Below are 14,521 nucleotides of genomic sequence, written 5' to 3'. Positions count from 1 at the left end.
GAATGAACTTTAAAATCAATACCTTACTTTTTCTATGATCTATTCAGCCTATTTCCAAAGCACACCAGAGAGAGAGGCTGATGAGGACCCTCTTAAAGTTTGGGTTTTTTAAATGCATAGGTACAATGAGACCATCATGAAAAATCAGAAAGGCTCAGGAAAAGATGGCCAAGTACTACAGGAGAGCAAAGCAGGCCTTGCAAGAGACACCATGAGCTGGTCCGTAGGATATGAATGCTTCCTCAGGGTTGCCACTCTCTAGCCTGGAGGACATTATCTCATATCAGTTCGGCCGAGTTGACCTCCAGTCCTACTTTTACCTGCATTAAGTGAGTGAGATACCACGTAACTGTTCAATACATGAGTAAGTATAAAGGCATTTAAGTGCAGCCTTTGGCATTTCATGTTCAATTTCTACAAAAGTAGAAATATGGAAGTCTATTGTATCATGAAAGTTAATTTTTGGAAAATATTTTTGCAAAATAGTAATATTTTATTCAGATTCTGAATTTCTCAGGGATCTCGTGTTACTACAATAAAACTGCAATGACATACCTCCTCCTTGTTACGTGTAACTTTTATTTCAAATAGTCAACAAAACTGAGAAGTTATGCTAAACGTATTCCAGGTTACAGAAGTAGAAGAAAAACCCTAGAGCTTTCCCTCATCTTTTCAAGTATGTCTTGCATATTATAGCCTTTCAGTTAGATCAGAAAAATACATGACCATCCATCAGAAACCTGCATAGACACGTACACATGCTGAAATCACAGCCTCAACTCTTCCCATGAATGTGGGATTGGCTGATTGTACAACACACACGTGTCCTGGATCAAACACCTGAGTGTATTCTGCTCCTCTTTACAGGGAGATTGGCACAACAGACCACGCCAGGATGGATTCAGCTACGATGGAGACCTGTTAGTGGACCCACAGCCAGGGTTTCCAGCTCCTGTGCTACCTCCCCCATATCACCTTAGGGGAAATACAGGTAAAAGACATCTAGATGATGCCTTCATCAAGAGAGGTCACCGGTACCGCCATATGGCAGCACACCATTTCATAGCACGATGAGTGACATTTTGTTAGATAAATGTGAGCAGCAAGGTTTTTTACACCTATTCCATCTTCGGCATTTGATATTCAGATAAGCACTATATGTAAGTGTGTGCATACACACAAGCAAGTAAGCGCAGTTGTGTTACCTAATACTTGATGCTATCATTGATGGGATTGAAAGTGTTCTAGAAGACATCTAACAAAGTATTGTTACAATCATCTTTAACTATTACCATTCCTTAATTATTATTTTTTTCTATATGGAATAGCAACAGGACAGTTCAGCGCTTCATTCCCTAAGCATCAACCAAAGCTGGAGAGCTGTGTGACTGTGATCAGGCGTGGGCAACTCAGCATGAGCAGACCCACGAGGTGGAGCTCACAGCACTCTCACGGAGGACCTCACTACTCTGGCGGGCATCTCAGCTGCCCAGTGCAATGGAAATCCACAGCACTGTCAATTAAAGGAGATGGAAACATAATACTGCAACTACAACCCATGATTCTCATTTTATTGCATGGACCTTCTAACATGTCAGCATCACCACATCTCCAAATTCATCAGAGCTGACCATCAGGCTCATGTTTTCCTTAAATTGCCCTCAGCATGAAAAGTTAGTAAGTTGAAATGGGGTGATTGAACAAGCCCTTTTTCTCAACAAAATCAAAATCCTAACACAAGGAATTCACAAAATGCCAGAACACACAAGTTCTTTCTCCCTACACCAGGGCTGAAACTCCAAAGCAAGGGTAAAAGAAAGAAAAGATGCAAAAACCTACAATACAATACAGTGCTGTTTTATGCAGAAGCTGACTCTGGGCCACAGGGCTTGCTGTCATTACAGAAAATACATTTTTACTCAAAAATCACTACCATTACCCAATAAAAACATTCTGTGTTGAATATTGGGTTAAAAGTCACTTTGTTTGGTAGTGGATTTTCAGACTGATTCTATGGCAGCAGAGCCGAGCACTTCCTAGCCCTTAACTGGAGTTTCAGGGCTGAAAAGAAAATGGTCCTCCTGGGGATGGAGACAGACTGCAGATCCCCTTCTGCCAAAGCAGTTGTTTAGGGACCATGCTATAAATGAATTGACGTGAGTTTAGCACAAGAAGGAGGAAGATTATTTCAGATTTCTACATTATTTCAGTGAACGATTTACAGAGCAACCCCCCCAAGAAATATATAGGTGAACATGGGGGGACGACTGGAAAGAGCACACAGACATGGAGTTTGTACCTCTGAAGCAGGATTTGCTTCCATGGAAAATATTCCCGTGACAATAACCTGCTTGTTTGGCAGTTATTCCATTATAAGTCAATGTCTATTACTGTGAAGAGGTATTAAGAATGTAGTTATTCTGTGCATAAACAAGTTGAAATGTTTTTGCAACGTTTTGTACTAAGTGTTTGATACCCAAAAAAAGGCAAAAGTACTCTGGTACCATTCACACAAGCATATTTATTATATAAATATTTTATAAATTACAAGATTTTAATTATAAATGTAAACATTTCTAGGAAAATAATGTTTTATATTCTTATTAATGTTTACAACTAATATAAGGCACATAGTGCAAAAATACATTTCTGATGCAGAGATCACAAAATAATTACCTACATGTGTTATCTAAAAAGTAGCTGCTTACACTTCTGTGGTACAGTATTGTTTTTAATTAATACATATTGCTAATTCATGGCTAACTCTTTGTGGCTAAAAATATGATATAGCTGCCATTTGATCTACCAATTGTACTGGCATGCAAAACAAGTATTTGGTTTACAGAATGCATATTGTCAGAAAAAGCATGTATAGAGTTATCTGGTACATAATGTATCTTATTATGCGTGTAGAAAATTTTATCCTGAATACCTGAGAGTTGGCCCTGAAATGCATTACCTTTATATGCATATATCTCTACAGTTCTGGACTGTAAAGTAATACAAAATAACAAATCAAAGAAGTACATTGTTTTTTAAACCTTGTAATTCTTTCATACGCTTACTTTTCTGGAGGAAATAATTTTAACTAGCAGATGTTAGGACTGTATTTACAAACATTGAAAATTTAAACTGAGTCAAAGACGGACACCAAAACCGCCGTAGGGCTTGATGCTGCCTCTGCCCAGGGTTTTCACTAAGGTTATTGAAAATTACTTTGAATTGGAATATAAGAGGGACACACACTACAGCCTTTACTAATATGCCATTGGCCAGTATAAAGGAGTAAGGTGTATATGGGAAGTGTTTAAGTAAATACATATTCATACGATCACATACAAGATGCTACGGTAAACAGAATACACTGCTTTTACAGTATACTTGGATGAAAGACAGGGATTTAAAAATCAGATTTCCAAGCAATTTGTTTCCTTATTTTCTTTTCCTGTAACCACAACAAAACTAAGCCTAGATGTTTAACATGTGCTATAGAGACTACAGAGGGTAAACCACACTTCTCAGGATTACTGCTAGTATTTGAGCACCACCAAGAATACAATGAAAGGGATGGGGAAAAAAAAATGCTTTTACTGACAGAGAAACACACAGATCTATAGAAACTATCTCAAGTATGTTGATTATATACTTTTCCGCTGTAAGTTGTTGACAGATAATTCCTAAAAGGTTTCACAAAATTGGAAGTATTTGAAATTATTACCTGCCTTATCTATATAGCAATAACTCTTTCCTTTCTATATTTTAGTACCAGTTTATTTCAGTTGATCGAGAAAACCAGTAGAGTATAAATTTTACCGAATACTGCATGAAGAATTGCACTGGTTAGTTGCAGGTAAACTATTACAATTATGGTACAATTTAGAGTGTTACCCATGGTAGTAACCTCAGTGCAATTTACTTGCTAATATATACTGTACATTGAATTAATGCCTCTCCATTAAAACCTGAAGGTTTGTGATTGTGATTTATGCACTTGCTAGCCCACAAACAGATAATACATCCCTGAATAAACACTGGAGAAAACAGGAATTCTTAGTAGTGAGCATTACAGTAATAAGCATTACAGAGATAAAAGAATTAAAATATATATATACACAGCACCTACAATTTGCACCTAAATGGCAGATGTCCCTGCTTTGATGCTCTTACCACATCAGAGTTCTCACTGTATCTGAAGTTGGAGACCAATAAATGTGTTAGGAATACACTTTCCGCAAAATCCTCCACATCTTCCATATATTTTAGTACCATCCTGGGAATTAGACAAAGAGAACAGTCAATCAAGAAAAGCGATTGAAATCACAGTTGTACAAAAAGCTCCTTGAGGTTTGCACACAATAGACCTTTTGACAAATCGTACCTACAAATACTAAATCAAGAGACAGCATCAAATTAGCAAAACAGGTACAGAGATCCTTTATCAGTATCGCTGTATACTTTCTTTCCCGGCTTACCATCCAATGTTGTCTTAAACTGTGCATGCTTACTGTTCTTGTTCAACTGGTCTTTTGGTTTTCCACACGAATCAAGTTGGAGGCGAGCAATCTGTAAGGATCCTCTGTAGTAGGGTATTTTAATAAAATGGTTTTTCGGGGTGCTGTGTTTATTATTTTTTTTTAAGTATTATTAGGCATCTTAAAAACTTTTAGAAAACCTGATTAATGTAACAATAGGCTTTTAAAATCAGTAAGAGAAGGGTAGGCAGGCAGTGTTGATCTGGATTAGATTCTGGGCGGTGTGATTAAACATAGTTTTTACATTACGTTTGGAAGACGACTTAGATGGGTCAGAGACCTTGAGCGCTATTTTTGATTCACAACTAGCTTTCACTAGAGAGTCATCACTTGCACCTCTGGAGGCATAATGTTCCAAGCCATAAGAGCAGGTAAAGGAAAACAACATTGACTTACGTGGGATTTGTGTATGTCAGCAGTTGCATAGTTGCCCTGAGCAATCCACCTAACTGTACTGGATAATCTCAGACCTGTACCAGCCAAATTAATGCTGAACTGTCCCTAACAAAAAAAAAAAAAAAAAGCAAAAGGTAAAATACAGAGCTAATAAACAGAGTTCAAAACACTAAAACACTTTACATTGGCAGATCTGCACATATCACTTAGGGTATACCTAGACATTAAGTACTCAAAGGTGTGTACCTAACCTGGGTCAGTTACACTGCATTATACCCTTTTTTTGAACACTCAGGACACAGACACATGACCAGGCTATCCTGCAGTAAGTAGCACCTGTGCATCAGCTGATCTGTAGCATCTGTCTGCAGAGTCTGAATACAGAACTAACGTCAGACAATTCAAATTATTTTAGCCTCCTTGCTACATATTAAATTTTAATTTACAAAAAGTACGGACTTGCAACATGCAAGAATGAGGCTGGCTTTCTTGAAAGACTTTTTCTCTTTTTTTTTTAAAGTGCCTGAACTTTTTGGAAATAACATGGTCAGGACCTACTGCTACCTGGAAATTACAGACTAATCACTTCTTAGCCATCTAATTCTCAAATTTTTGCAAGCACACTGTTCAAGCATCATCATCTTATCTTCCATTTATTTTTCAGTATACCAGATAACATAATTGAACATAAGTGGAGGTTAAAATAAATAAATTTATGGCTAAATGGAATGTTTTGCAATACAAACCGTTCAAAAGAGCTTATTGATTCTAAAATATTTGCCTACGCAAATACATACTCTGAAAACTAGCTTTAAAACCGAGTCAGTTCATATGAGAATAAGAAATATATTAAAACCAACAAACTGCACTGCCTTGGTAAACAAACTGGGGTACATAAAATGATTAAATTGCTTTCACGCAGAAGTGCAGTGTGTTGGAAAGAAGTACTATCTCCACAAAGAGCCTGATGGTCAGTTTAGGCAGCACTACAATCAGAAGACTCCTGCACACCTCCATACGATTCACTGAAGGCCTGAATTCCTGTATTCGGACCTAGTTAAAATTGCCTAAATCCTGCGATCAAAGCTTTAGCAAAGATAACATTTCTATTGCATATGGTAGCTTCTGTATTTTGTTGCTTGATATCATCAAGGTTTCTGTGGGTATATGTATGTGTGCATGTATAAAAACACAACATTCAGCCTTTATTCTTGTGATTGAAATTCCTTCATAAAAATTCAGTCTTATATTGTTCAGTATGGCAGATTTGTTTTGAGAGCACTTCTGTGTAAAGTTGCTGTGTTTATAGCACTCTCATACTCAGGATGAGCTAACATAAGCTCATATGGATAGGGTAGGTTGTTCTTCAAGTGCCCAAGAAGTGGAAGATTTCCATTTAATGAATAAAGCATCTGGAGGAAATTCATACGAACAGTGTGGAACGCCTTCCAAAATTAACAGGCCCAAAGTAACTTCATTCACAGTCATATCATTTTGCAAAAATAAATAAGAAGTGCTATGTACAATTGTAACAACAGCTTAACAGCCCTCTGTCACGTCTTGCAGCATACTCAAGGCCAGGAACGGATTTCAAGGACAGAGTGCAGCACCTGAGGCCTTTTTACTGCATTAAAAGTGTTACTTTCAGTGCAGATCTTATAGATGGAAATGCATGAGTGTAAAACCACGTAAGCAGAATGACTGCCCAACAGAAATTACAGATGGCAAATAGATGTGTATTGTACTGAGCCCAAAAAGTTTGCGGGTTGAAGATATCCAATACTGTAATGAACTCCAACTGTTTTCTTGTCAGGGATTAAGTCTGCCTAACTCAGGTACTTCATTTGTACTTAAATTGTACATAAATTGTCTCTAGCTGGCCTTGAATGCGTCCACCCACATAGCTTGTCTTAAGTTTAAGCACCTAGGATAGATGGACAACAGGGATTCACCTCCATGCAAGTCTGAGCTAGTTGATCTTAACTCCTTTTAGAATCGGTGAAAAGAAATATGCACTTCCAGAGGACAGCTGACCTTATCCTAAGGTGTCGAACAGGGTAAGATTAGCTGAACTGTTTTCTAGGGAACGTCATTTCTGCCAATGGACTCCAAAGGCAGCCTAGGTTGACAGGTTCAGACTAGGGCTATATCTGCATTAGCAAGAAGGACACTGCAGTATGAGCAGATCTGTAGAGTGAAAACGTTGGGCCAGAGAGCCCGATGTCTGTATGCAGTACACAGATGGGGTTTTTACTTTGGACTAACTCTCATCTAGTCCTGTAGACTGAATCCTCATTAGCAGTTGGGAGTGCATTAAGGCCCTTCTGGATCTCATTGTTTGATTTAGTTTTATCCAGAAGGCATTCTGTTCATGTCTGCCAAGACTGCTCTGTGATGTGAACCCACAAACAGTAAACCGGAACAATACAGAGATTTACTTAAAAAGCACCATCCAATCCAAACTAAAACACTAATGTAGACACACCAATGGACATATAAATTTTGAATTATACTGCTAAAACAGGATTGATTTCCTCTGGTAGTCTTCAAAGATATGAAAAGTCAGGAGAGAAACAGAGGAAAGAAAAATTCTGCAGGATTGTCGAAAAGGAAAGTCACTGGAGGAGAACAAAGATTGAGAAGGGATTAGGGGAAACAAAGGATACGTTGCATCCAGAAGGACGGAGAGCAATACATGAAATACATAGAAAGCTGATTATACATACATGGAGCCTAGAGGGAAAGCGTGGAGTAAACAATTTGAGGGAGAAACAGGAAAAAAAAAAAAGGTGGAACAGGAGAGAAAGGAGTAAGAATAAAACCACTTATTAATTTAATAGACTAGACAGAATAGGAGATTGTTTTAGAACCTTACAGTTCTAAACCAGTCACACTCTTTTTTTTCTGCTCTTACATGCACATTTCAAGGGGATAAGAAATCATAACTACCTGTGGACATCTGGCAGCACTGTAGCAATCTCCAGCTGTAGCAAACGGAACTGCTCTCCCAAGTATAGTCTGAGCAAAAAGAAAATCTGTGGCTAGAAAACAGAAAATTACTCAACACTGAAACTGCTGCATTAGAAGGTCAGGTGAAAACAGTGGGGAAAAGCATTAACATGGGCGTTTTTCGGTTTGTTTTGGGTGGGGGTTTTTTGTGTGTGGTTTGGTATTTGGGCTTTTGTTTGTTTGTTTTGGGGGGGGGTGGTTTGTTTTTTTTTTTTTTTAAACACAAACTATGTTTTAAATAGTCCATTTTGGTTAATGCAACATCAAACCAACCTATCAGCCCAGTTTCCTTTCCAAGACAGGAGGGTGTTAGGAGGAGGATGGATGTGCACTTGGATGCAGCTCCAAGGAAGCTGGTTGTAGGCCACCTTGCCACCTGCAGGCAGAGGCTTGAAAGTGCTGCAAGATTCCCCATCCATGTAGTACGGCTATCAAGGTCTGAGATGGGACTAACTACAGCACAGGAAGACTTTATCTAGAAAAATATGCCAGGGACTAAAAGGAAATGGAATAATGGGAACAAAACCTTAGAAACCGAAGCTAGTTCACATGTAAAATACAAATCTGCAAGATTCATGCCACTTGACCACTTGGGACAAACTAACAAGGGAAATAGTGGTGGCTTCTTTTAATTTTTTTTCATTGAAATTCCCATTGAATTCCTAAAGGAAATAAGAATTGTTTGTCCAAAAATGGCATAATTGGATCTATAATTAGGTCAAATGATAATTTTGGAATCACGACCAGTGTAATTTCAAGAGAATGCTCACATTGGCTAAAAGTGCCAAAATGCTTACTTTTAATTTGCATGGAGGCTACATCAAATCTTATTTTGCTAAAAACTGTGAAGCCAGCTGCAAGGTAATCGTTTCGACAGGCACAGTCTTGCCTTCTGCTTCCATTGAAAGGACATTCATATGGATTCTGCAACCTAGAGAACAGCAAAGATTAGTTTTCCTTTTAGCATTTTTCCATAACATAGCATCGTAGTGAAAAATAATTGCATTGCATTATGCTGCATAAAAAATATTAAACAACAGTTACTGAACAGGAAGCTCAGCTATTAATCTTGGCTCAACTGAAACACTACTTTCTACACCATTTCTATTAAAGTCAAGATAGAAATTTTTTTATAATCATTTAGCGCAATTAACACAATTTCAGCCTGGAAGTATCCACATTTCTGCATTTCTGTATTCACATACCTGGATATTCAAAACAGAAAATCAAGGAAAAAAAAATCTACTAATCTGTTCTCACAAAAGTAAGTATTACTTTATTCTTTTATTTTGGAAGAAATAAATGCACTTCATAAAGTTACAAAATCATTTTTGTACCTGAATCCATATACTTCAGAAAAGTTGTCTGCTTCACTTTTTACCAATGTCAAATATTCTTTGGGATTCTCTAAGTGCATGCCTGAGCAATAAATCTGCAAGAGAAAGTACAAGCCTTTAGCAAAATCTTTATTAGAAAAGTATTATTTCATAAGAATATGCGCTCATAAAAGCTCATAAATATTAAGAGTACCTTTATCATCCTTCCCTTAATGTTAAGTAGGTATTCACCATCCTTTCTCATCCCTTTTTTAATCTGGATATCTTTGCAGGTGGTAAAAGTTTCACCTTCAAAATGAATGATTAAATCACATTAATATTTCACAAATAGAGCTTAGTTTTAGGACTTACTTTTGCATAATTGTGCTCCGAATAAATTTATAGCTTTTATATAAATAACCTGGGAAAACATTAAGTTCAGCTGAAAATTGCAACTGTCACTTACATTCTTCCTCATGGCAGATCTTTCTGGCATCTGGTTTTAAACGTGGCAGGCACAAGTCACTGGATAAGCCATTTTCAGTCATACATTCTACGGTTCTCTCCTTTACCCCCACTCCACAAGACACTGAGCACTAGATGTGGATAGCCATCAAGAGTTAGTTTAGAAGGTAGTAAATAATTAGCATAATTATATCAGCAAATTGGTCTTGGCACTCATTTGTGTTCGAGGCAGCTATCAAAAATGAGCTTGCACATCTGTACTCACCTCGGTCCACTTTCCCACTCTCCAGGTAGCTGCTTGTGAACACCCTTTGATATTACATTTATAAATGTATGGGGATGGCTCTACCGGGCATTCTCGGTACGCTACAGTTCGAAGTCCATGGGCGTGCTCATTTTGAACAGAATGTATTCCAACACAGTACGTGATCCTCTGCCGGTAACCAAACCCACAGCTGGCTGAGCACTGAAATAAAACCCCCAAGCACAGGCGTTATTTCTATGAAACTGAACCTTTCTGCAGCGTTGCAGTTACAGATAAGTCAGCTCCGATCCTCGCTTTGGCACAGGCCTGTAATCTGGTGCGTGCCACCTCAGGGCTGGTACATCAGTGTGCAGAAGTGAAGGTCTACAATAGTTACGCATGCAAGGAGATGGAAAGTCCCATGCTGCCCTTTTCTCAGAGCTCACAGAGGTTCCAGAGCCGTTCCCTCTCAGCTGCCGTACACACACAGACACGCACACATAGGTAGTGCAGATGTGCAAGGGAAACAAGGCACTGATCCATCGCTTCACTGAAATCAAAGAAAAGATTTTTGTTTACTTCAGTGAGATCAGCTTGCAAGAGTTTCCTGGGAACCAGCAGAGGAATCCTGTGGCAGGGGCAGCTGTCCTCAGCTGGTGTTCATAGGTGTTCATAGGTCCCTGGGGAGCTACCAGAGTACTGGTAACAGTCACTACAATAAATCATGGCTGAGCGGAAGGTTCAATGTGGATAAAGTTTAGGCACCCATGTTCAGATGAAAATATAAATTTTTTTTGCTCTGCACAGATAATGTACGTTTTACAGTAATATAACATTCTTAAAAGTAAAGTTATATAAAAGATGTGCGAGCAGTATAATTAGTTTACCTGTGACATTTCTCCTGTAAGCACAACATATTTAGAGGGAGCTATCCTGCAGTTTTTGGTTGATGGAGGCTTTGTGGCAGGATCACAGAAGCTTTCATCCACTTGGAGCTGGTTTTCATCCACACACTTAACTTTCCGGTATATTTCCTTTCTTCTATATGATACCGAGCACTGAGAGTGAGAAAAACAGTCACAGTTTTTGTATTTAAACTAGTCATTAGCAGAACAAAGTTTTTTACTGATTGCCACACACCAGTAAAACCCAGACAGCAACACCTTTTATGACATCTGCTCTCAGTGTCGGACCGAATTATTCACTGAATCAAAATCCTTTACTTTGTTTTCAAAGTTCAGGTACTTCTAATCAGCTGAAAAAACAATAGCATATAATGACATGACACTGTAACTGTTGGGTGAGATGGAGGAGAAAATGAAAACGTCGGGCCAAGGTGACGGGTTGAGTGTAAAAGCTCTTCTGTATGAAAAGGGAAGAGCCAAAAAAAATATTTCAGTGAAATATGAAAGGAATAAACAAACAACAAGACTAAACAAAAAGAATCCTTGGAAGCATGTACATGATATTACACTGATAAAAGAAAAGAAAACAAAACTGCTTATTAATGAAGCCAGTGGCAGCTTTGGGCAGCAGTATTTGTTGAGCCTGTGCCTTTGCCCTGAGTGTCCTCAGACCTGTCCCCCTGGCAAGCTGGTGGGATGTACAGTCATCACAGTTCTTCCAGGACAGGATGAGAACCTTGCTGCCACCAGAATTCAGAATTCAGAAAAGTGGAGGTACATACTAAGTAATACAACAGCACGTCCCCAGCTACGGGTGCCTCAGCTAACCTGTTTGAACTTGCTGCGATAAAGAAGGAAGGCTCAAATACACAAACTCCAGTCTCAGCAGAGGCAATAATCAATAACACCACCTATTATAGTCAGACCTGAACCTAACTTAATAGTAATTTGGACTTAATAACAGTCAATTAGAATACTCATTAGGGTCTGACACATAGATCAAGCCTATTGTTCAAATATTATTATTATTATTATTGACTTAAAGAAGCAACTTGAAGTACAAAAAACAGGTGCTGTACAGTAAAACAGCTCTGCTAGAGGAAGCCTCTAACTTCATCGAGTTGGATCTTAAAAACCTCAGAGGATGGAGACTGCACAAATTCCCTGGGCAGCACGTTTCACTGCCTGAGTTGTCCTCATGGAGAAAAAGTTTTTCATAATATCCAGTTTGAACCTCTTCTTAGTAGTAAGGCTTTACCTTACTCCTGTTGCCTCTTGCCTTCCCACCATATGACACTGTGGAGAGCCTGGCTCCATCTTCTTGGTAACTTCCTTGTTGATACTGGAAGGCTGCTGCTAGATCTGCCCAAAGCTGTCTCCTCTCCAGGCTGAACAAACCAGGTTCCTTCAGCCTCTCCTCGCAGGGCAAGTGCTTCAGCCCCCAACCTGCTTGGGTGTCCTTTGCTGAATATGCTCTAGTTTGTCAATCTCTTTCTTGCACTGGGGAACCAAAACTGGATGTAGAAGCAGCTAGACGTGATTTAACAAGTGCTGAGAAACAGAAGACGATGATCACTTCCCTGGATCTACTGGCTGCATCCCTGTTTGTACTGCCCATGAGGCTGCTGGCCGTCCTTGCTGCCAGGACACACAGCTGGCCCACGCTCAGCTGCCCACAAGGATCCCAGGGCCGTTCATCCCCGGCCCGGGCTGCTGCAGGAGTTCTTCCTTCCCAGGGGTAGCACTTTTATTTGTCCTCGTTGCGTCACATGAAGTTCCTGTGGGCCCATTCCTACAGCATGTCTGGGTCCCCTGGATGGCAGCCCTGCCTGCCAGCACACTCAACAGTCTCCCCAGTTTGGCATCATCTGCAAACTTGATGAGCAAGCACTGAGGCCCAAGGAACAAATTTCACTGGCATAAGTACACTATTGAAAGAAGCTGCAAAATATACACCTGGGCTTACAAACATTTGACCTGAAAGCTCTAAAATTGCAGAGACCCAGATAAACAATCGTTCAGACAAAAAGCTTTAGCTTTTTATTCTCTTCACATGAGCAACAAATTAATAGGCAAAACAACCAATAATATCACATTATTGATGTGGAAAAATAACAGTCATTAAATCTGAGGAAAAGCCTGTCATCACTCTTTGTAGTGGGGAGGTGTTTTTTTTTTGGGGGGGGGGGGGGGGGGGGGGGCGGAATCTGACAGGAATTCACTTGCATTAGGTAGAAGTAAGGTCTTAGGATCTGAAGGAGAAATTTAAGCACTGACTCATGATTAGAGTATTAAATGCTTATAATCCCCCAGTCTTGCTGAGTGATTGCCTTCTTTCTTGAAAAGGTGAGGTGACAAAGAGGATGGCAGGAAATCAGCGAGAGGCTTACCTACCTCTTCAGAAGATCCACAAGAGACTGTGGCCCAGCAGTGGAAGCCACACATGCATTAAGCCTTTAAAGAAACCTAGTCACTTAGAGAATGAAAATGTTGTGTGGACTTGTATCAGGGGATAGCGTGTGGATACAGTTGGCTGGTGTAACTTACAGAAACACCTGATCTTTTAACGTCATGGAGCTGCTCAAAATATTAGGCACATAAGGAATAACCCAGTCATGAAGTAATGCGAACGGGCAGAAGAATCCTTTTCGTTATGCTTTATACATTAATCTTGTAGACATTCTTCTCTTTAGTATGAAAATGCATGTTTGGTAGGAGAAGGCTGGCTGCTGCCATCAGCCAGCCTCCCAGCTGCAAGCTGGAGAAATGCTAGATCTGGAAATTTTTAGGAACTGACACACGAGTACTCAGAGCTGAGACAGCTGGGCAAAATATCGTGAGTTCGGTGGAGGTCGTACTGCACCAGGAGTGGAATACAGATGGATAAACACTTGAACTACTATTAATACTAGATGTACAGGGCTATATCTGAATCTGGTGAGAGAAGGGAACTGAACACAGGAATTTCAAGCGAACAGCAATATCCATGCGGAAGAAGTTATGAACTAGCCGGAAGATGTAGTGAAACGCAATGCATTTGTAGTGGAGAGCTCCGAATACCCAGCTGGAATATACAAATGCTTGGCAGGAAAGGAAAATTCACCCTCATTCTCTGACAGTGTATTTTTGTGTTAAAAGGACGTTCTGAGCCACTTCCACTAATTCCTGATTTTAACAGCTTCATATGAGCGAGAACCCTTGGAAGAAACATATATTGTCAGCGTTCCCTCAATATAGCTTAACAGAGGAATATATATGTCTGAACTGCATGAATATAATCCAGGTTTTGCAGAGCACCAACAAGTGATTTATATATTAACAGTAGTCACTTCTACACCATTGTGTCCCTTCAAAGGGGCAAACTTCATATTCAAAGTTTCAGGGGGGTTGCCCTAGGAAATTTAACAGTGCAGATTATTAAGATGCCACAACTGCACAAACTGGGTTTTTCTTTAATGTTACAGTAAGAGACAGGCTCTTCTGTACACCGTTTCAGGTATTATACATAATTTTTTGTTTTCTCTCTCTCTTTATATATGTTTGTATGTTTGCATACATGGATACAAAAGTTATTAAATTTTTAGCATGTAGAAAATAGTCATCACATCTTTAAAAATGACAGCTTTCTCCTGAAGGTATCTTTAGATTTTCTTA

At 39.3% G+C, this 14,521-nt stretch overlaps 1 protein-coding gene across 1 annotated transcript in view; it reads right to left on the bottom strand.

Annotated features, from left to right (window-relative positions):
• ADAMTS20 (ADAM metallopeptidase with thrombospondin type 1 motif, 20) overlaps positions 1 to 14,521 on the bottom strand; it is a 114,289-nt gene that overhangs the window by 5,564 nt on the left and 94,204 nt on the right. The window contains exons 31-39 of the mRNA XM_009327697.1: positions 10,850 to 11,020; positions 9,984 to 10,184; positions 9,720 to 9,849; positions 9,468 to 9,562; positions 9,275 to 9,369; positions 8,735 to 8,868; positions 7,878 to 7,969; positions 4,929 to 5,033; positions 4,185 to 4,270 (exon numbers count right to left, since the gene is read on the bottom strand). Coding sequence (XP_009325972.1) covers positions 4,185 to 4,270; positions 4,929 to 5,033; positions 7,878 to 7,969; positions 8,735 to 8,868; positions 9,275 to 9,369; positions 9,468 to 9,562; positions 9,720 to 9,849; positions 9,984 to 10,184; positions 10,850 to 11,020 — 1,109 coding nt within the window. The remainder of the gene's footprint in view (positions 1 to 4,184; positions 4,271 to 4,928; positions 5,034 to 7,877; positions 7,970 to 8,734; positions 8,869 to 9,274; positions 9,370 to 9,467; positions 9,563 to 9,719; positions 9,850 to 9,983; positions 10,185 to 10,849; positions 11,021 to 14,521) is intronic.

This window comes from Pygoscelis adeliae, unplaced genomic scaffold, assembly GCF_000699105.1.
Source record: "Pygoscelis adeliae isolate BGI_AS28 unplaced genomic scaffold, ASM69910v1 Scaffold113, whole genome shotgun sequence".
In the NCBI taxonomy this organism is placed as follows: Eukaryota; Metazoa; Chordata; class Aves; order Sphenisciformes; family Spheniscidae; genus Pygoscelis; species Pygoscelis adeliae.
Note: the sequence above shows the minus strand (reverse complement) of the source record. Positions and strands in the feature narration are given on the sequence as shown.